Below are 21,988 nucleotides of genomic sequence, written 5' to 3' on the forward strand. Positions count from 1 at the left end.
CTCTTGCTTTAGACTAATTATGTCTCAGGACAAGTTAAGCCATAAAAATTAACAAGAGTAGGGAAATGCATTCAATAATCATTAAAATCTTTAATTATCCTGGTCACACCTGAGAGCTCATTCTTCATTGCTGTCTGTTAGGGTTTTCCATTAGGGTCACAGGTTTGAAATATTTGCCATTTCATTATTTGCTTAGGAATAAACATAAATGTTTGTATTTCCATAAAGAGTGTTTTTAAACAGAATTAGATCAAGAAAGATATACTGTTTTTTAATTTATTTTTTCAGATATACATCTTTTTTCATATTTTTTTAAATTCAATGAAGAAGATCATCTTTTTTCAATCAATGAAAAAAATGATAAATAAATCAACGTTTCAAAGCATTTTACTATACGCTTACCAAATGTTGTGGGCATTTGCACCATATGTGCATAAATAAACAATCTCTTATCTTGATAGAAAAAAATCCATAGTAATTTGATGTTTAATCAAGGACAATACATAAGATTATCTTCTCTTAAATCTAAAATAGCACAACAATATTTCCCTAATCAAATCCAAAATTTGCCCCAATTTGAGAGAGAGCATCAGTGATCTTAATCTCCCTTACTTATCCAAACTTCAATTAAAACTATAGTCTTTCTTTCAGTGAAAATAATTAGTGGATGATTTATATAATCAAAAAGTTATAAATATGTGTTAATTTAATCCTTATTTAACCTAGAATCTTCAAATAGGGAGAAAAATTACAAAGGATTTTATTTGAATCTTTACCAAAATTTGTAAATGTTGACCCCAGTGATATTAATCTTTCCCTAGATTCCACCATCAACCAGATGCACATTATAAAATAAAATATTCATGATATACACACAAACACATGTACACACACATACGCATACACACATACACACACACACACACAAATCATTCCCACATTAGTTAAAGATTCTGTCATCTCTTTATGGTTTCTGAGTTAGACCATATCACTCTTTTAATTCAAAACATAGAACACATTTTCCTGAAGAGATAAGACATATTTGCATTCATTGATCATGATGTATATTTTGTTAATATACTCTTAGCTTCGTTTGTTCAGAATTTTTTCATCTACATTCATTAATGAAATGTCTATAAGTTTATTTAGTCATATTGTTATGAATTGATTTGCAATAATAAATGCATATACCCACATAACGAGATGAGAGTTATTTATTTTCCAGAAAATACTTGCATTTATTAGGAATTAATTGGTCATTGCAAATTAGGTAAAAGTCATCATTAAAATCCTTCTTTGGAATTTGGGGAAATAGATGCCTTTTAGTACAATAAAATTCCAAATGCTTTGGTCTATTCAAGTATTATATTTCTTATTGCAGAAATTTTGGAATTTTATATTAATATGACCTAAGACTTTTGTTTACAACTTAAAATTAATTAGTTGACAGTTGCTGATCATACTTTAAATTGTGAATATGGCCTTTTTCTTATTTGACATTTGACATATTAATATTTGAGTCTTTTATTCTTATTTAATTTTTATCGTAACCTTTTCTCTTTAGCATAATCTTTTCAAAGAACTAAGGATTTAGGGGATTTTTGTTTCTTTCACAGTTTATTGTTTTTTGTCTAGTCTTTATAATTCTCTTTCCTTAGTACATTGAGTTTGAGCTTCTGCTTTTTAACCAACTTCTTGAATTAATGTCATCTATCTTTCATTTACCTGAAAATGCATTTAAAGCTATTCATTATCCACTAAGTATTACTTTGACATGTATGATTTTCATTATTATTAAGTGCCAAGTACGACCATGTGTTTGATCAGTTCTCACTAATCCAATGGTTATTAGAACACATTTTTAAAAAAGAAATTATTTGACCGCTTATAAAAATTATTTTTACTTTTATTAAAATGGAGTTTAATAACATATGTGCTACTAATATTTTTGAATTTATAGAACTTCATTTATATTTCAATACATATTTAATTTTATATCATTTCTGTAAATCTACTGGGTGTGGTAAAGAAATATAGGCAGTTTGTTGGAGATTTCTCACTATATACTAATAGTTTAAAACTATCAATTGTAGAGCTTCATGATATACACACAAACACATGTTCTCAGGCCCTCCTGAGCTAAGCACGTAGATGTTCCTGGTGGGTCACATACCCAGGGATGGCATGGAAGCCCCATGCCCCTTCCCCTATATCTTGTCTTATCTATCTCTTCGTATACTTTTTAATTGCCTTTATAATAAACTAGTAAATGTAGATGTTTCCTCGAGTTCTGTAAGGCACTCCAGAAAACTAATCAAAGCAAAGGAGGTGGTTATGGGAACCTCAACTTGAAGCTGGTGGGTCAGAAGTTCTATAGGCCCCAACTTGAGACTGGTGTCTGAGCAGGGGAAGCAATCTTAGTGACTGAGCCTTCAACCTGTGGGATCTGACACTATCTTCAGCTAGGTAGTGTCAGAATTAAATTGGAGGAGACTCAGCTGGTGTCTGCTACTTCTTAGTGGAACAAATCCCCACACATTTGGTCACTGAAGTCTTCTGCGTTAATTGTTGCGGTATGGGAGCAGAAGAAAAACATGGTTTGACAGTTTTTCCCAAAACAATTGGTGTCAGGGGAATGAGATTTGCTAGCACTGCTTAGGCTCAGGGAAACATACGGTTCGGAAAGAGAAATAATAAAAGAGCAGGGGGTGAAGAACCTTTGATTCCTGGGTGGCCACATGGTCCCCCATGGTATAGAGCTGCAGTTGTGCTTCATTTGGTTACTCAAGGTAAAAGCTATCAGTGGAATTTAGATATGGATGCACAGGGAAATGCAAACTGTTGACGACAAAAGCTAACCTTCGTAAAATATTTGAGAAGATTTATTTGAAGACAGTTGTGAGGACAATGGTTCCTGACACAGTCTCAGGAGATCCTGAGAACGTGTGTGTAAGGTGGTTAGGTTACAGCTTGCTTTTATACATTTTAGGAAGACATATGGAATCAATCAATACATCGATACATGTGAGGTACACATTGGTTCTGTCTGAAAATGTAAGATATCTCAAAGGTGGGAGAAGATGTGGCTTTCAGGTCATAGGTAATTGGTTAAAACAGTTAAGCTTTGCCTACAGTTGAAGCCAGCAGAAAGAAATGCTTGGGGTTAACATAAGGGGGGTGGTGAAAGCCAAGGTTCTTATTATATAGATGAAGCCGCCACAGAAGTTGACTCTACAGAGAATAGACAGCAAATGTCTCTTATTAGGCCTTAAAATGTGTGAGGCTCGAAGTTAATCTCTTCAGAATTGGAGGTCTTGGAAGGGGAAAGATTGAGTTATATTAATAAAGACTCTTTACAGATAAAAAGAGTCATTTTGAAATATGGTAAGAAAACATATTTTGATGTAAAATAATTTGATTTCCTTCTTTATCTGTCATGCGATGTTGCACTAGAGTCAGGTTGGAATATTGCGTCTTAATTGCTACAAAGAGTCTGTTTTGTTGGTCTTAAGATCTCAGTTTTAATGTTAATGGTAGTCAGTTGTGTCTAAAATCCAAAAGAGTGTAATGAGGCATGTTTGTCATCCCCTTCCTGAACTAGTTTTTCAGGTTTCTTTGGAATCCTGTTGGCTGAGAGGGGAGTCCATTCAATCCATTCGGGGGCTTAGAATTTCATTTTTGGTTTATGAAACTAATAAGAGAAAAGCAACATGTTCAAATCCTTGGTTATTTTTATCTATAATAGCTAAAATAGAATTTAAATAGAGTGCTGAGTCAGGCCTTTAGGGTAAACCAAGCTCAGATATGAGTCTGTCTGAGCTCAGGCCACTAGCCTCAAAGCCACCCACAAAGGGGAAAATTACGTCAGGAAAACAGAAAGCACTTCTAAGACCTTTGGTCACCAAAAAGGTGGTCAATGTGGCAGAAGGGCAAAACCAGTAACTACTGAAACTTAGTATACTGTGAAGGAATTGTTCACTGTGTACATTGGTATCATCAGCTCTCTGAGGTACCTTTACTAAAATGAATAGTGAAAGTAAATAATTTGTGAGTAGTGTGCGTGTTTTTTTTGTTGTTGTTTTTGCTTTTGTTTCTATTTTTAGACAGAGTTTTGCCCTTGTCACCCAGACTGGAGTGCAGTGGCGTGATCTTGGCTCACTGCAACCTCCTCCTCCCAGGTTCAAGTGATTCTTCTGCTTCAGTCTCCCGAGTAGCTGGGATTAAAAGCCCCGCCACCTTGCCCAGCTAAATTTTGTATTTGTATTAGAGACGGGGTTTCACCATGTTGGTCAGGCTGGTCTTAAACTCCTGACCTCAGGCGACCCACCCACCTTGCCCCGGCAAAGTGCTGGGATTACAGATGTGAGCCACCAAGCCCAGCCAGTGTCTTTGGTTTTGAATGATGCAGAGTAGAAGAACATGTTTGCATTGATGCAGGACCTACAGCTCACTACTGAATAATTGCAGATGTGTATATATCATAGGAATTTATTCCTGAAGAAATGGCCAGTCTGGTGGGGTGGATAAAAGCCACTGTAAAGTTCTGAAGGGGGACTGTCTGACTCCACCTATAAATGTCAATTGGAGCACCCCAGATGAAGCAGTTGATATGCTTCATATGCAAGCCATATGGGATTGCTTTTATGATGTCAGGGATATTCACTGGCTAAATATGCCTGTTACTCAGGTCATGGTAAGTGCTGTGGTTAGGGGAGCCCCATTTTCATGAACACTCATATAACCCTGTTGATACAAAACAGAGACAGTCAGAGAAGCCTTATCAAATTTGTTGTCTCAACTTCTCCTCATGGGTCACTACAGATGGTAATAAAACATCAGGTAAATTAACCAGAGAACAGTGAAGAGTAGTGAGGAGAGTGAAAGAACTCATCCCAGAAAGTTAAAAAAATTTAAATAATTAACAAATAAGATGAATAAAGAAAACATTGGCAGAGCATGATGGCTCACACCTATAATCCTAGTACTTTGGCCAGCCAAGGTAGAAGGATTGCTTGAGGCCAGGAGTTCAAGACCAGTCTGGGCAACATAAGGAGACCTCATCTCTATGAAAAATTAAAAAAAAAAAACACACACACACTGATGAGGTGAAACCACAAAGAAAAAGAGAAGAGAGAGTCATGGGATTCATCTCACAAGGTGGAAATCCTTAGATGGTTATTAAAATATTGAATGAATAAAATGGAAATTAATGGGTTAAAACAAAAGTCTAAATACAACACGATCAAAGGCTGAGTAGATCAAAGGGAGACTTGGCTGGTCCCCCAACACTAAAGGGCCCCAAACCAGTTTGCTCTATTTTCCCCAGTCTGAATAAATCTAAAAAGTCAGAATATTTTTAAAGATTACAATGAGAAACCCATCCCTGGCATTGTGTGGGGTAATGGCTATACTGATTAATGAAGACAAAGATTGACAGAAAGGCCAGGGTCCCTTGGCTTAATCCCTGGTTGAGGGCCCAAAGTCTTTAGCACAAGAGAGGGTAAAATGGTCTGCAGGAGAAGAAGAGAAGTTCCTGGGACAAGAACTTAAAAATGTAAAAATGGATAGGATTATAAAAGTTGATACATTTGAAACACTTCATGTGAAGCAGTTTGGTCACTTTTATCTGCTTGTATTATGGGAATGAGCATTGTATCTGATTGGCAAATTCATCTACCTAGTACTGTAAAACAGAAGGCGTGTACATCTGCCCCTCAAGCAATTTTAATAACTCATACTAAATGGGACTCTAATCTTTCCCTGCCTTGTTTGTGGGTCATAAAACTCTCATTCTAAAGAGAATCTTGCCATATACCCTGGGGGACATAAAGCTGAAGTAATGAAGCTTCCATAAAAACCTAGGACTGGGTTCCTACATGGATGAACACTGGAAATTACTGGAGGGTGGCATGTCCAGGGAGCGCATGGAAGCTTCTTGCCCCTTCCCCTATTTCTTGCCTTTATCATCTCTTCCTCTGTATCCTTCATTATCTCTTTTATAACAAACTAGTGGATGTAAAATAAAATAAAATTATCAATTGTATTTTTAAGATATTCTATGTATCTGCTTATGTTCATGTTCTATTACATATAGCTTGATGAATACTGAAGCTACATTGTTAGGTATATATTCATTTATAATGGTTTTACTTTATTTTGTTTGCGAGTATATAGTGTCTTCCCTTATTATATCTGTTTCTTAAATTCTATGTGGCAGACATTAATGTTGTGGCCAATTCTTTCCTTTATATTCTTTTTCCTGTATTTTCCTATCTTGCTTATGTTACATATGCAATATTTTCGATTTTTTAACTTAGAATATTTGTATATATTTTCCTATTCTTTTAATTTTAGTTATTCTGTCTCATTTTAAAAATTAAATTATTAAATTTAACCCCTTTTAATTTCTCATGATTTCTAATACATTGGAACTTTGGCCATCTTGAATTTTTTGCCTTTTTTCCTTCCTATTATATGAATTAATTTAATTTTTTCCATCTTATTTTTTTAACGGAGTAAATCAAGTTTTTCTGCATGTGAGTTTCAATATTACACATTCTAATTTTTTTCTCACCATAATTGCTTCTAAGTTAAAATACAGAAAATTTATAATAGTCTTGGTTATTTACTATATGTCCCGTTGTTGCACTGCCTCACCCCAATCATATTTTTCTCTCTTCGGCTCTGTTTTCCAAAGGAAAAACTAAATTTGCCAAGGTATTTGTTCACTATTAGTCCTCACATCACTTGCAGTCTGCTGTTTATTCTGTTTTTGAGTACAGTATTTCCTCCAGGAGATTTTCAAAATGGAGCTTTCTCTGGCAACACTTCCGTGCTTTATATGCTTTAACATTTGAATGCCAGTTTATATGTATAGAACAATGTAGAAGCAGTGTACTAAAACATTGCTTTATTGTCTTCTTAAACTCATTAACACTCTTAAGAAGTCTGATACCTATCTGATTATTGCCCTTTTGTGGGTGATCTATTCTTTCCTTCAGAAAATTTTGTAATTGTATCTTTTATTTTGATATTTTACAATTTCACGATGGCATGATAAAGTTTCTATTTATTTATATGTGTGCTTTTATTTTGTGACTCAGATACTTGGCAATTTTACTCTGATTCTCCATAGCTTTTAATGCATATTTTACATTTTCTGTCTCAGTTTTTTGTCGTTTCCTGATGCTTTCTATAAATTTGTCATTATTACTATTTTCTTTCCTATACTTACACCATTTAGTGTATTCTTTATTTTACCTATTAACTACTGGCTATTGTCTACAGTTAACATTATCAAGTAGCTTTTTTATGATTTTTTGTTTTGTTTTTCTATGTGTTATTACTGTATGGGTTAACTCCTTGGGTATATTTAACATGCTTAACTAAATTGTTAGTTTACCTACTCCAGTAATTCTGCTTCAGAATATGTATGTAGTCCAATGTGTAGTCTTTATTTTTAGTAGCTCTGTACCTCAAATATCTTGTTATTTTAGCCCTTATCTGATTTTTTTTTTAAATTTTTAATTGCTCTGTGTGGCAATGGGTAAAGGAAAAGGGCCAATGATGGCTGCTGTCCTGGGGAGAAAGTGAAAAACCCAGGACAGAAAACTTTGAAAGCACAGAATGCTCTTAGGGGATCTAAGGGAGATGGGGTGGGTACTATGATTCCACCCTTCCTCACTCCCATTACTTCTCATTCTAGCAGGGCTTTTGTACTGCACTGATGTTACCATGACGACAGGAGAGGCCTGAGCTGTTGCTATTGATTTCTGAGGGGAAGGGACAGAAGGTGATACTCTCAAGGAAGAGTGCAGAAAAGGAGAGCAGAATCTATAGATAACCTTCAGCCTACTCTTGCATGCCTCCTACTGCAGCCCCCTGACTCAGCTAATCACAACGACCTCTTCCAAAGACATATATATTCATTTCTGTGAGTCATCTTTCTTTCCAGGAATCACTCATTATTTCGTTTGTTGGGTTTTTCACATGCTTCTTTTTTAATACTTCAGTTCATATTTTCCTTTAATTGCTATGATTTTTTAGAGTTGATTTTGGGGGAATGAGTTAGCAATGGCATCAGTTTCTTATCTTGGTATTAACTATATAAATATGCATTTAATGAATGATTCTGATGATGATAAGTCAAAAAATAAAATGGTTTATTCCATATTTTCTAGTTCTTAGTGAGAATTAATAAGTATTCATGGAATGAATGATAAGCTGTAAGTTTCTGGTAAAATCATAGCATCAGACATGGACACTTTCCATATATTTTGATTATAAAAGTATAGAGAGTAAAGAATATCATTTAAAAATAGATTAGAGGATTAGAGTAGAAAGTATGAATATATATCATGCACAAGATTAGTATATGTCACTTATCTTTTTCTCGGTTGATAGTATACGGAAACATTAATATACTTATATATGTATGTGTATATTGTACTGGATGTGATTAAAATGCATTTCTACAATACATGGTTCTAGTAGGTATGGAAGACTTAAGTAGAGAGAAGAGAAAGTTGAGGGATATTTTTAACTTCTACTCATAAAAAAAGTTGCCAAACAACTGAATATACAGTTTATTTAAATATCCTTCTCAAGGAATGACTCCAAAGTGAGCCTATTTAATATTTTGTCTTCATATTGGTTTTTGAATATGTTATTATAAGTTACCAACTGGTAGAATATTTGAGTAATTATAATGATGATTCTATTTTCTTAATTTGTTTAACATCAGCTGTGTTTTATAATATGAAGATGTACTATGGTCAAAAAACCTTGCTTTTACAACAGATTTTATAAATTGTGTTCATTCTTCTTTCTTTCCCCTATTGGAAGATATAAAGAGGCAAGTATAATACAAATGATGCAGTATTCATAGGGATGCCTGTGTTACTGCACCATATACAAAGGTCCTCCTAGGAAGACACTAAGTCTGTGGAAGTCAAGACGGAGACCCGAGAGATCTCTGTGGCGTCTTTAAGAAAAGTCTCATTAAATGCCCCAGTATTAAGTGAAAGAGTGGATGTTCATCTGGGTAAGAAAGGGATAACAATCTATTTTCTGGTTCTGATGTTCACTTCCCCAGGTTCTGAATAACAGCCAGAGTATTCTGACAAGTCAGATAAAGTTTTTATCAGCCTCTTGGTCTAGAAGACTCCAGGTAGATAATTCTTTTAAGGGACTGTATTAGGGTTCTCCAGAGGGACAGAACTAACAGGATACATGTATATATGAAAGGGAGTTTATTAGGGAGAATTGGCTTACAGGATCACAAGGCAAAGTCCCATGATAGGCCATCTGCAAACTGGGGAAGAGAGAAGCAGTAGCGGCTCAGTCAGAATCCAAAAGCCTCAAAAGCTGGGAAGCTGATAGTGCAGCCTTCAGTCTGTGGCTGATGGCCTGGCAAACCGCTGGTATAAGTCCAAGAGTCCAAAGGCCAAAGAACTTGGAGTCTGATGTCCAAGGGCAGGAGAAATGGGAGGAGGCATCCAGCCCAGGAGGAGATGAAAGTTAGAAGACTCAAGGGTCTGTCTATTCCTATTAACTTCTAAAAATAATTTTGAAATCACTTAACAGTCCATATCTGTGTATGCAGGTATCCGTAAGCCAGCTTATCCTACCTTCTTCTGCCTGCTTTGGTCCAGCTGTGCTGACAGCTCATTTGATGGTGCTGCCTACATTGAGGGTAGGTCTTTCTGTCCCAGTCCACTGACTAAAATGGCAGTCTCCTCTGGCAACACTCTCACAGACACACCCAGAAACAATACTTAAACCAGCTATCTATGTATCCTTCAATCCAGTCAAGTTGACACCTAATATTAGCCATCACAGGGGCCTATAACAAAATAACAAGAAGAGGCTCCTAGTGGGAAAACAAGGCTTTTGACTTCAAAGCTGTTTAAATGTACTCACTTCTGCTCTTCATTCTCCATTCTCTCATCTCCTTTTATCTTCTTATGGCAAAGACCAAAGACTACCAAAGTACTCTCTTCTGATTTGCACTTTGTGCCAGCCCAGGTCTGATTCCCTTTGAAGTTGGTTACTTGGAAATGTTGGCCTCTACTGTAAGCTGTTTCTATAGTAATACATACATTTTCTAACTACATCCTCAGAAGGGGGTATGGCTATGTACATTTGTCAACTTCAAGAAAGGAGTGAGATGTGCCCTCTGGTATTACTTTATATCAACTAACTATATCAAGATTTCCATTTCTAATTGAAGGGTTACAAATTATATGTAATTTAAAAAATGTTTTAGTTTTCTAAAAAGTATAATGGATAAAGAAGACTTTTTTGCTGAAATATATTATTCTTCTTTTCCTCTCTCATTTTCCTCACAAAAAAACACACACAAATATTCCCTTATGTGTGTGTATGTGTGTATATTTATAGATACCTACATATATAAATATATACTGATAAGTGAATTTTAAATTATTTTTAGAAGTCAGCTGGGTACAGTGGCTCATGCCTATAACCCCAGCACTTTGGGAGGCCAAGAGGGACAGGTCACGAGGTCAAGAGATCAAGACCATCTTGGCCAACATGGTGAAACCCCGTCTCTTCTGAAAATACAAAATTAGCTGGGCGTGGTGGCATGCACCAGTAGTCCCAGCTACTAGGGAGGCTGAGGCAGGAGAATTATTTGAACCTGGGAGGTGGAGGTTGCAGGGAGCCGAAATCGAAATCGTGCCACTGCCCTCCAGCCTGACCACAGAGCGAGACTCTGTCTCAAAAACAAACAAACAAACAAAAAAATTGCAGTTAACAAGAATAGACAGACCCTCTGAAGGAAGCAAACTGCTCCTGCAGAACCTAGGAGACACCCCAAATACTTTGAGTACCCAAACTGCAGAAGTGGGAAAGGGAGACCCTTGGCTCCTGAACACACACCCCAACTGGGGAAACTGAAGGAGCAGTTTGCAGGAAAGGTTTCCAACCTTACCTGGAGCTGAGTCAATTTAGAGAGCTGAGCCAAATATAGGGGTAGAGGAAGCAGTGGGAATGGCCCTGGGAGCTCACTGCATCCCCAAGCAGCCCATTCCTGCCTGGCATCACAGAGAACCTTCAGGAGGGGTGTCACGGGGAAACACCGCAGGAAGTCAGAAGTCTCCAGTTGAACTCTGTAATAATTAGAATTGGATAAGAAGCCTCCTGGCCAGAACTCGGGGAAGAGTGCAAATCCTGCTTGCAGACTCCACAGGAAGGGGAAGAACCAAGCCCTTTTCTTTCGAAGCTGGAAGGCAGGTAGCCTGGGGTAAGTTCTTAAGCTCTGCTCGCCTACCACCTGGAAATAGACTTAGGGCTGTTAGAGGGAACATGGTGGGAGTGACACCAGCCCTTCAGATTGTGTGGAAGCTGGGTGAGGCCTGTGACTACAGGCTTTTCTCCACTTCCCCGACAACCTGCATGACTCAGCAGAGGTAGCCATAATCCTCTTAGGTACACAACTCCAGTGACCTGGGAACCTCATCCCCATCCCCCACAGCAGCCACAGCAAGACCCATCCAAGGAGAGTCTGAGCTCAGACATGCCTAGCCCTGCAGCAACCTGATGGTCCTTCCCTATCCACACTGGTAGCCTGGTAGCAGAAGACAAAGGGCATATACTCTTGGGAGTTGTAGGGCCCTGCTCACCATTGGTTCGTCTCCATACTACCACAGCTGATGCTCTCTGGAAAGTGCCACATCCTGGCAGGAGGCCAACCAGTACAAAAATAGAACATGAAACCGCCAGAGCTAAGAACCCTCACAGAGTGCATTTCACCCCCAACTGCCACCTCCACCAGAACAGCTGCTGGTATCCACAGCTGAGAGACCCATAGATGGCTCACATCATAGGACTCTGTGCAGTCAGCCCCCAGTACCGGCCCAGAGCTGGGTAGACTTGCTGGGTGGCTAGACCCAGAAGAGACATCACAATCACTGCAGCTAGGCTCACAGGAATCCACATCCATAGGAAAACAAGAAGAATACCACATCAAGGGAACACCTCATTGGACAAAAGAATCTGAACAATAGCTTTCAGCCCTAGACCTTCTCTATGACAGAGCCTACCAAATGAGAAGGAACCAGAAGACCAACACTAGTAATATGACAAAGCAAGGCTCTTTAACGCCCCCAAAAATTCACACTAGCTCATCAGCAATGGATCCAAGAAGACATCCCTGATTTACCTGAAAAAGAATTCAGGCAGTTAGTTACTAAGCTAATCAGGGAGGCACCAGAGAAAGGCAAAGCTCAATGCAAGGAAATTCAAAAAGTGATACAAGAAGCGAAGGGAGAAATATTCAAGGAAATAGATAGCTTAAAGAAAAAACAATCAAAACTTCAGGAAACACTGGACATACTTATAGAAATGCAAATGCTCTGGAAAGTCTCACAATAGAATTGAACACACAGAAGAAAGAAATCCAGAGTTTGAAGACAAGGTCTTCCAATTAACTCAATCCAACAAAGACAAAGAAAAAAAGAATAAGAAAATATGAACCAAGCCTCCAAGAAGTCTGGGATTATGTTGAACAACCAAACCTAAGAATAATCAGTGTTCCTGTGAAAGAAGATAAATCTAAAAGTTTGGAAAACATATTTGGGGGAATAATTGAAGAAAACTTCCCCAGCCTTGCTAGAGACCTAGACATCCAAATACAAGAAGCACAAAGAACACGTGGGAAATTCATCACAAAAAGATCATTGACTATGCACGTTGTCATCAGGTTATCTAAAGTTAAGATGAAGGAAGGAATCTTAAGAGCTGTGAGACGAAAACACCAGAAAACCTACAAAGGAAAACCTATTACTTTAACAGCAGATTTCTCAGCAGAAACCCTACAAGCTAGAAGGATTGGGGCCCTATCTTCATCCTTCTCAAACAAAACAATTATCAGCTAAGAATTTTGTATCCAGTGAAACTAAGCATCATAAATGAAGGAAAGATACAGTCTTTTTTGGACAAACAAATACTGAGCGAATTCGCCACTACCAAGCCACCACTTCAAGAACTGCTAAAAGGAATGCTAAATCTTGAAACAAATCCTGGAAATGATCAAAACAGAACCTCTTTAAAGCATAAATCACACAGGACCTGTAAAACAAAAATGCAATTTAAAAAGCAAAAACATAAAACAAAAAACACCAAGTACATAATAGCACAACGACTGAAATGGTACCTCACATCTCAGTACGAACATTGATGGTAAATGGCCTAAATGCTCCACTTAAAAGATGCGGAACTGCAGAATGGATAAGAACTGGCCGGGCGTGGTGGCTCATGCCTGTAATCTCAGCACTTTGGGAAGCCAAGGCGGGTGGATCACCTGAGGTCAGGAGTTCAATACCATCCTGGCCAACATGGCGAAAACCTGTCTCTACTAAAAATACAAAAATTAGCCGGGTGTGGTGACATGTGCCTGTAATGCCAGCTACTCAGGAGGCTGAGATAGGAAAATCGCTTGAACCCAGGAGGTGGAGGTTGCAGTGAGCCAAGATTGTGCCACTGCACTTCAGCCTGGGTGACAGAGCAAGACTCCATCTCAAAACAAAACAAAACAAAACAAAACAAATCAAACAACAACAACAAAAAACACTTGCCAACTAACTAACTACCTGCTGCCTTCAGGAGACTCACCTAACACATGAGAACTCATATAAACTTAAAGTGGTAGAAAAAGGCATTTCATGCAAATGGACACGAAAAGCAAGCAAGGGTAGCTATTCTTATATCAGACAAAACAAACTTGAAAGCAACAGTGGTTAAAAGAGACAAAGTGGAACATTATATAATGGTAAAAGGCCTTGTCCAACAAGAAAATATCACAATCGTAAACATATATGCACCTAACACTGGAGTTCCTAAATTTATAAAATAATTACTGATAGACCTAACAAATGAGATAAACAGCAACACAATAATAGTAGAGGACTTCAATACTCCACTGACAGTACCAGAAAGGTCAAGACAGAATGTCAACAAAGAAACAATGAATTTAAACTATACCTTGGAACAAATGGACTTAACAGATATATACAGAACATTTCATCCAACAACCCTAGAATATGCATTCTATTCAACAGCGCATGCAAATTTCTCCAAGATAGACCATATGATAGGCCGTAAAACGAGTCTCAATAAGTTTAAACAAATTGAAATTATATCAAACACTCTCTCAGACCACAGTGGAAAAAAACTGGAAATCGACTCCAAAAGAAACCTTCAAAACCATGCAAATACATGGAAATTAAATAACCTGCTCCTGAAGGAGCATTGGGTCAAAAATGAAATCAAGATGGAAATTTAAAAAATCTTCAAAATGAAAGACAATAACGACACAACCTATCAAAACCTCTGGGATATGGGAAAGGTGGTGCTATGAGGAAAGTTCATAGCCCTAAATGCTTACATCAGAAAGACTGAAAGAGCACAAACTGACACTCTAAGGTCACACCTCAAGGAACTAGAGAAACAAGAACAAACCAAAACCAAACCCAGAAGAAGAAAGGAAATAACCAAGATCAGAGCAGGCTAAGTGAAACTGAAACAAAACACAACCAATACAAAAGATAAATGAAACAAAAAGCTGGTTCTTTGAAAAGATAAATAAAAATGATAGAATATTAGCAAGATTAACCAAGAAAAGAAGAGAGAAAATCCAAACAACCTCACTAAGAAATGAAACAGGAGATATTACAACTGACACCACTGAAATACAAAAGATCCCTCAAGGCTACTATGAACATCTTTATGCACATAAACTAGGAAACCTAGAAGAGATGGATAAATTCCTGGAAACATACAACCCTCCTAGCTTAAATCAGGAAGAACTAGAAACCCCAAACAGACCAATAACAAACAGCAAGATTGAAAACGTAATTAAAAAATTACTAACAAAAAAAGTCTAGGACCAGACGGATTCACAGCAGAATTCCACCAGACATTCAAAGAAGAATTGGTAACAATCCTTTTGGCACTATGCCACAAGATAGAAAAAGAAGGAACCCTCCCTAATTTATTCTATGAAGCCAGCATCACCCTAATAACAAAACCAGGAAAGGACATAGCCAAAAAGAAAACTACAGACCAATATCCTTCATGAACATAGACACTAAAATCCTAAACAAAATATGAACTAACCAAATCCAACATATCAAAAAGATAATCTACCATGATCAAGTGGGTTTTATACCAGGGATACAGGGATGGTTTAACATACACAAGTCAATAAATGGGTTACACCACATAAACAGAATTAAAAACAAAAATCACATGATCATCTCAACAGATGCAGAACAAGCATTCTCCAAAACCCAGCATCCCTTTGTGATAAAACTCTCAGCAAAATCGGCATACAAGGGACATACCTCAATGTAATAAAAGGCATCTATGACAAACCCACAGCCAACATAATACTAAATGGGGAAAAGTTAAAAGCATTCCCTCTAAGAACTGGAACAAGACGAGGATGTCCACTTTCACCACTCCTTTTCAATATAGTGCTGGAAGTCCTAGCCAGGGCAATCAGACAAGAGAAAGAAATAAATGGCATCCAAATTGGTAAAGAGGAAGTCAAACTGTCATTGTTTGCTGATGATATTATCGTTTACCTTGAAAACCCTAAAGATCCTCTGAAAAGCTCCTAGAACTGATAAAAGAATTCAGTAGTTTCTGGATAGAAGGTTACTGTAAACAAATCAGTAGCTCTTCTCTGCACCAACAGCGACCAAGTGGAGAATCAAATCAAGGATTCAACCCCTTTTACAATAGCTGCAAAAAAAGTAAAATACTCAGGAATATACCTAACCAAGGAGGCAAAAGACTTCTACAGGGAAAACTACAAAACACCTCTGAAAGAAATCACAGATGACACAAACAAACGGAAACATATCTCACGCTCCTCGATGGGTAGAATCAATATTGTGAAAATGACCATACTGCCAAAAGCAATCTACAAATTTGACACAATCCCCATTAAAATGCCACCATCATTCTTCTCAGAATTAGAAAAAAACAATTCTAAAATTTATATGGAAACAAAAAAGAGCCCTCATAGCCAAAGCAAGACTGAGCAAAAAGAACAAATCTGGAGGTATCGTACTACCTGATTTCAAACTATAAGCACATAGTCACCAAAACAGCATAGTACTGGTATACAAACAGGCATATAGACCGATGGAAATAATAGTGAACCCAGAAATAAACCCTAATACTTACAGTCAACTGATCTTTGACAAAGCAAACAAAAATATGAAGTGGGGAAAGGACACCCTTTTCAAAAAATGGTGCTGGGATAATTGGCTAGCCACATATAGGAGAATGAAACAATCTTCACCTCTCACCTTATACAAAAATCAACTCAAGATAGATTAAGGACTTAAATCTAAGACTTGAAACTATAAAAATTCTAGTGGATAACACTGGAAAAACCCTTCTTGACATTGGCTTAGGCAAGGCTCTCATGACAAAGAACTGAAAAGTAAATGCAATAAAAACAAAGATAAATAGTTGGGACTTAATTAGATTAAAGAGCTCTTGCACAGCAAAAGGAACAGTCAGCAGAGTAAACACACAACACACAGACTGGAAGAAAATCTTCATAATCTGCACATCTGGCAAAGGACTAATATCCCAAATCTACAACAAACTCAAACAAATCAGTTAAAAAAATCCCATCAAAAAGTGGGCTAAGGACGTAAATAGATAATTCTCAAAAGAAGATATACAAACTGCAAACAAACATATGAAAAAATGCTCAATATCATTAATGATCAGGGAAATGCAAATCAAAATCAAAATGCGATACCACCTTACTCCTGCAGGAATGGCCATAATCAAAAAATCAATAAAGTCTAGATGTTGGCATAAATGCAGTGATCAGGGAACACTTCTACACTGCTGGTGGGAATGTAAGCTAGTACGACACTGTGTAAAACAGCGTGGTGATTCCTTAAATAAGTAAAAGTAGAACTACCATTTGATCCATAATCCCACTACTGGGTATCTACCCAGAGGAAAATTAGTCATTATATGAAAAAGATACTTGTACACTTATATTTATAGTGCAAAATTCGCAATTGCAAAACTGTGGAACCAACCCAAATGCCCATCAATCAACAAGTGGATAAAGAAATGGTGGTATATATATATGAATTAACCATATATATATGAATTTATGAATTAACCATATATATGTAATGGAATACTACTCAGCCACAAAAAGGAATGAATTAACAGCATTTGCAGAGACCTGGATGAGATTGGAGACTATTATTCTAAGTGAAGTAACTCAGGAATGGAAAACCAAACATTGTATGTTCTCACTGATACGTGGGAACTAAGCTATGAGGACGCAAAGGTGTAAGAATGATACAATGGACTTTGGGGACTTGGGGGAAAGTGTGAGTGGGGGGGCAAGGGATAAAAGACTACAAATAGGGTGCAGTGTCTACTGCTTGGCTGATGGGTGCACCAAAATCTCACAAATCACCACTAAAGAATTTGCTCGTGTAACCAAATACCACCTGTACCCTAATGACCTATGGAAAATAAAAAAAGAAATTAACAAGAACACCAAATAAAAAAGAAATAGTCTGCAATTACGAAAATGCAAGCTTTTGGTGAAAAACCTCACCATCTAGTAGTTTTTAATAACAGTAAAAATATCACTGTGTTGCCCCGATCACTGATAGACAGGTAATATGTCTGATTCCCATAAAGACACCATTTGTAAGTCTCTGAGAACCTGAGGTCACTCTCAAACATTTCAATGCCAGCTTTTAAGAATAGCCATTGAAAATCTATGTGGCAGTATGCTGAAATTGCGAAACAAAATTATTTTGGATAGTAATGTAAATAGAGTTGAGGAAATAGAACATCCTAAAGTATGAACAATTGAATATATTATTTTAATATTCCTTTTATTAGGTATGCATTCTGTCATCCCTGATAATTCTTACCACAATATTATCATATAACAAAGGTTTTAAATGGTTAGGAAGAAAAAATACTAATAATGATGATGATCATGTGATACAATTTAGAAGTTGCTTACAATTGATTACATCTTCTGCTCCACAGTGCATGCATCATCTCATATAATCACCAAATAACCTGTTACATTAGTACCATTGACATACTTCTTACAATGAAAAAGCCTCAGAGAAATCAAATGACTTGCTTATATTCATTCAGCTAGCTGATGAAGATGAAATTAAAATGGGAAGTGCAGAAGGAAGGGGAATGACTTTAGTTTAATGTCTACTATCTACTACATGCCAGATATAATTTTAGAGAGATTATGTACATTAATGTAATGTGAGTAACCCCTTAAATGTGATAATGAGGAAAATTGCAGAAGTTAAAAAGCTTGATCAAGTCTGGTAATGAGCTAGTAAATTTACAGAATTAGTACATGGCCTACTAGAAATTTAAATCCCAAACACTCTTACTCTGAAGCACATAGTAAGTTACGAGTTCCTTTAGGAAGTTTCTGGTTTAGTGAAGAATTTTGGGGGAAAAGAGAAACCTTCCCTCAAGATCCAGTGTTCAGCCATTAGGAAGGCACTGCCAGCATGCTGAGATGAAGGCAAAGGTGACTCAGTCTACATTATTTGTCCATGACATTTGTCATACTTGGATATTCTAAATTTGGTTTGTGCTCTTTCAAAAGTTATAACTCTCTTCTTTTTGGATCTCAGACAGTTTGCATAATCTACTGGAATAATTATGAGTTCATGCCTTAGCTTATAGCTGTGCAAATGCAAGCTAGAAACACCTTATTTGAATTACTCTTTTTCAGTAAAGAAACAAACAATGTAGTTTTATTATGAGAACCAGAGAAAATAGTCTGTGTGAGCACTTCTATTCTGCTCTATCATTGTCTGTCATTAGGCTATGAAGAAACCCAGATTAAATATGATTAGTCACGGCAGAAATGTGATTGCAATTAGGACGATTCAGTAAGCTAGGTCCGGTGTTGGGAGGAGGGATCAACAAGCTGATACTAAAAATATGTCTATTCTTTTATGTAACATTTGGTATCCAGTGAGCCAGACTCTAGGCCACATTTCAGGTGAGCAGTGAGAGTTGCCGTGGCATAGCAATGAACCAACATGCCCGTCCTAACAGGTGAACAGAACAGATAACAGTGAATCCTAACATGAAACAGTTCTGTATATTGAAAAGTCAACAATCATTATTAGAAAGGCTGTTGCTGAAATCAGCTGTTGCAGATGACAGACTGGACTGAGTTTCAGAGGCGAAACTCTACATTTTAATCAAGGTTGTTAAAGGAAGTTTTGTAAAAGAAAGGCAGGCCGGCTGTGTTTAGAGAGCCTAGGATTCCAGGTAATTGACCTAAATGGAGATTTAGGCTTCACCACAGTTTTAGCTTTTGTAAATTTGATGCTTTAACACTTGTTCTTCATGGATGTGCTGGATCAGCCTTGCTCTGAACAACCCAATCATATGCTTGAGCCACCCTGCCTTAGTTCTGAACTCTCTCATTGCTGCTCCAACGTCTCAGAGGGGAGAAGTCCTCCTCCCAGAGACACACTTTTCAAATACAAACAACCAATCGAAAAACAACACTCCTAACTGCCCCGCTTTTATTATCCCAGGCCACTGTGGAGTTGCCCTAATCGCCTTAGGGATAGGTTATAAGTCAGGACAGCTGCTATGCCCCAGAGCCAACCAAAAATCACTCAAACTGGCCAATCCCAAGCCCATTTATCCAATCCCGACCCCACTTATCCTGCCTCACTTGTTCATTGCCTCAGAAACCACAATAAAGCCTCTTACCCACAGTTTCCTCCTCTCCCTCTGCCTCATGAACAGCCTGGGTGCCTCTCCGTGTGGCCCCTCTATGGTGTGCAGCTAGAACTGTGAGAAATAAGCTATGTTTTCAGTGGGAGTCTTTTCCTGATCTGTTGACCTTACCATACCTCACATGTTCAATTAACACACTATATTTTAAAACAGACTCAGATCTTGAAAACAAGATATAAGGTCCAATCCCTATACATGGTACGTAAGGTGGCTTTGGGGAATACAGTAGAAACCTAGTTTTCAGCATGGCTGTCAGGAACACCATCCCTCCTGCCTATGGTAAATATTCGTAGTAACAGCTGAAACGGTGGGGTCAAGGGAACATCATTTCGGGTGAGAAAGTTTGTTTCATAGTTTATTTCTCACAGTTCTTGCTGTCAGGAGAGGAGTTTGATTCATCAACTTTGGGGTGCATTAGAATAACCCATGGGATGGATTAAATAGATTCCATGGCCCTGCTCCTGAGAGATCCTTATTCAGTGGATGTGGGGTGCGACTTAACTATCACTTAGCTTAATTTACTTCACAGTCAGTGACATCCCACGATGTGAGAGCCACTGATGAAGCCCTAACACCAGAACTCTTGTCCCATTCTGTCCTTTAGTTTCTCATTCTTAAAAGTAGGCTGGGAATTAGATGACCCCCTAATAATGAAATAAAACATTAACCTTTTCCAGGAATGAGTGCTGACCAAGTACTATTCTGTTCACATTGACTGATGCTTCTTTTATTGTCTTTTCACTTTTATTTTTTATAGGTGTGTTTGTTCCATAGTGATTTTGGAAAAAGGAAGTAACAGTGTCCCAGCCCAAAAGCAAAGGGCACAAAGAAGAAACACACTTACAGTAGCCTGGTGTTTTTCTGCTTTCTCTGATGTCTCCTTAAGCTGATTTTGCAGGGCCTCCTGAAGAGACTTCATTTCTTCTCTATTTTAGTAGAAAACAGAGCATAAGTGAGAAAATAATATAATTCCATTATTTCCTATGTACATTATAAAAGGAAGCTTTGCTGTATACATTTAGGACATAGACACCTAGAACTGCATAAAGCCACAGTTAAGCACACAGGATGTGTCCAGATTCTGGTAATAAAAGGCTTTCTCTCCCATGCAAATACTAAAGCAAGTTGATTTTTTTTAAAATAACCTTACTATTATGCTTTATAAAAATTCCACTGTTTGAATCATCTGTGAGCTACATGATGTGTTAAATCAAAGCAATATATAATTCAAGTTGAAAAGATAATTTCACTAACAGCATACTGGGGTACGAACATGCTGGTTAGAAAAAGTCACCATAGACCTGCTGATAGGATAAAATTACTGTTCCCTTCTGATGCTCTTAATTAGTTAATTCCGAAGTATTGTGCTTTATACATCCTTTGTAAGGCCTGACATCTTTTGTAAAAACATGGAAAAGAAACCTATTTTAACTTAAGGCCTGCTTCATTTAATGAAGATAATTAAAAAATGCATGCCTATGCATATATACTCATTGTGTCTCAAGCTCAGTAGTACATAAGGATCCTGTCTCCCTTTTTAAAAAGAGTGATATTTCCCTAAATTTGCATTTCGCTTAAGGATTTAGGATTTATTTATTTATAACACATCATATTATCTTTCTGTGCCCTGATTTTTTTTTTTTTTTTTTTTTTTTTTTTACTCAAGCTATCACCTCAAATAGATCAGATATTAGATAAAGGCTAGTGTACTTGTTTGTGTTTGTATGTGTGGCAATTCCTGGCTACAGAAATTCTCTCAAGGCAATAGCAACAACAAAATAGAAACCTGTTTGAGTCTTACCAGCACCTAAACTAATTTAAAATTTCCAATCTAGTGCCAAAAGACTAGCTCTGGATATTTGGGCAAGTGACACACCCTCTCATACTCAATTTCTTCATCCCAAAAAAGGGCACAATGGTAGAATTAACTTACAGGTTTGTGCTCATATTAAGATGACAGAATGTAAGCAAAGCACTTAACAGAATGCCTATAAAAGAATTACTTAACAAATGTTAGGTCATGGCAATAACCACTGACACCACTCCACACCCTTATGTTCATTCTCTGACCACGATGTTCTACACAACCACAAGCTGCTCTTTCACCCAGCAGGACTTAATGGGGCTGCCAGATTAATTAGCCTTGAGACTGATGTCCCAG

At 37.3% G+C, this 21,988-nt stretch overlaps 1 protein-coding gene across 2 annotated transcripts in view; it reads right to left on the minus strand.

The window, feature by feature from the left end:
• Positions 1-21,988, minus strand: part of LUZP2 (leucine zipper protein 2) — a 562,514-nt gene that overhangs the window by 295,007 nt on the left and 245,519 nt on the right. For both annotated transcript variants that reach the window (XM_054523770.2, NM_001132557.1), the window contains 1 exon segment: positions 20,672-20,753. In XM_054523770.2, the coding sequence (XP_054379745.1) occupies positions 20,672-20,746 (75 nt within the window). In that variant the 5' untranslated portion in view covers positions 20,747-20,753.

The sequence above is a fragment of the Pongo abelii genome, chromosome 9 (assembly GCF_028885655.2).
Source record: "Pongo abelii isolate AG06213 chromosome 9, NHGRI_mPonAbe1-v2.0_pri, whole genome shotgun sequence".
NCBI lineage: Eukaryota > Metazoa > Chordata > Mammalia > Primates > Hominidae > Pongo > Pongo abelii.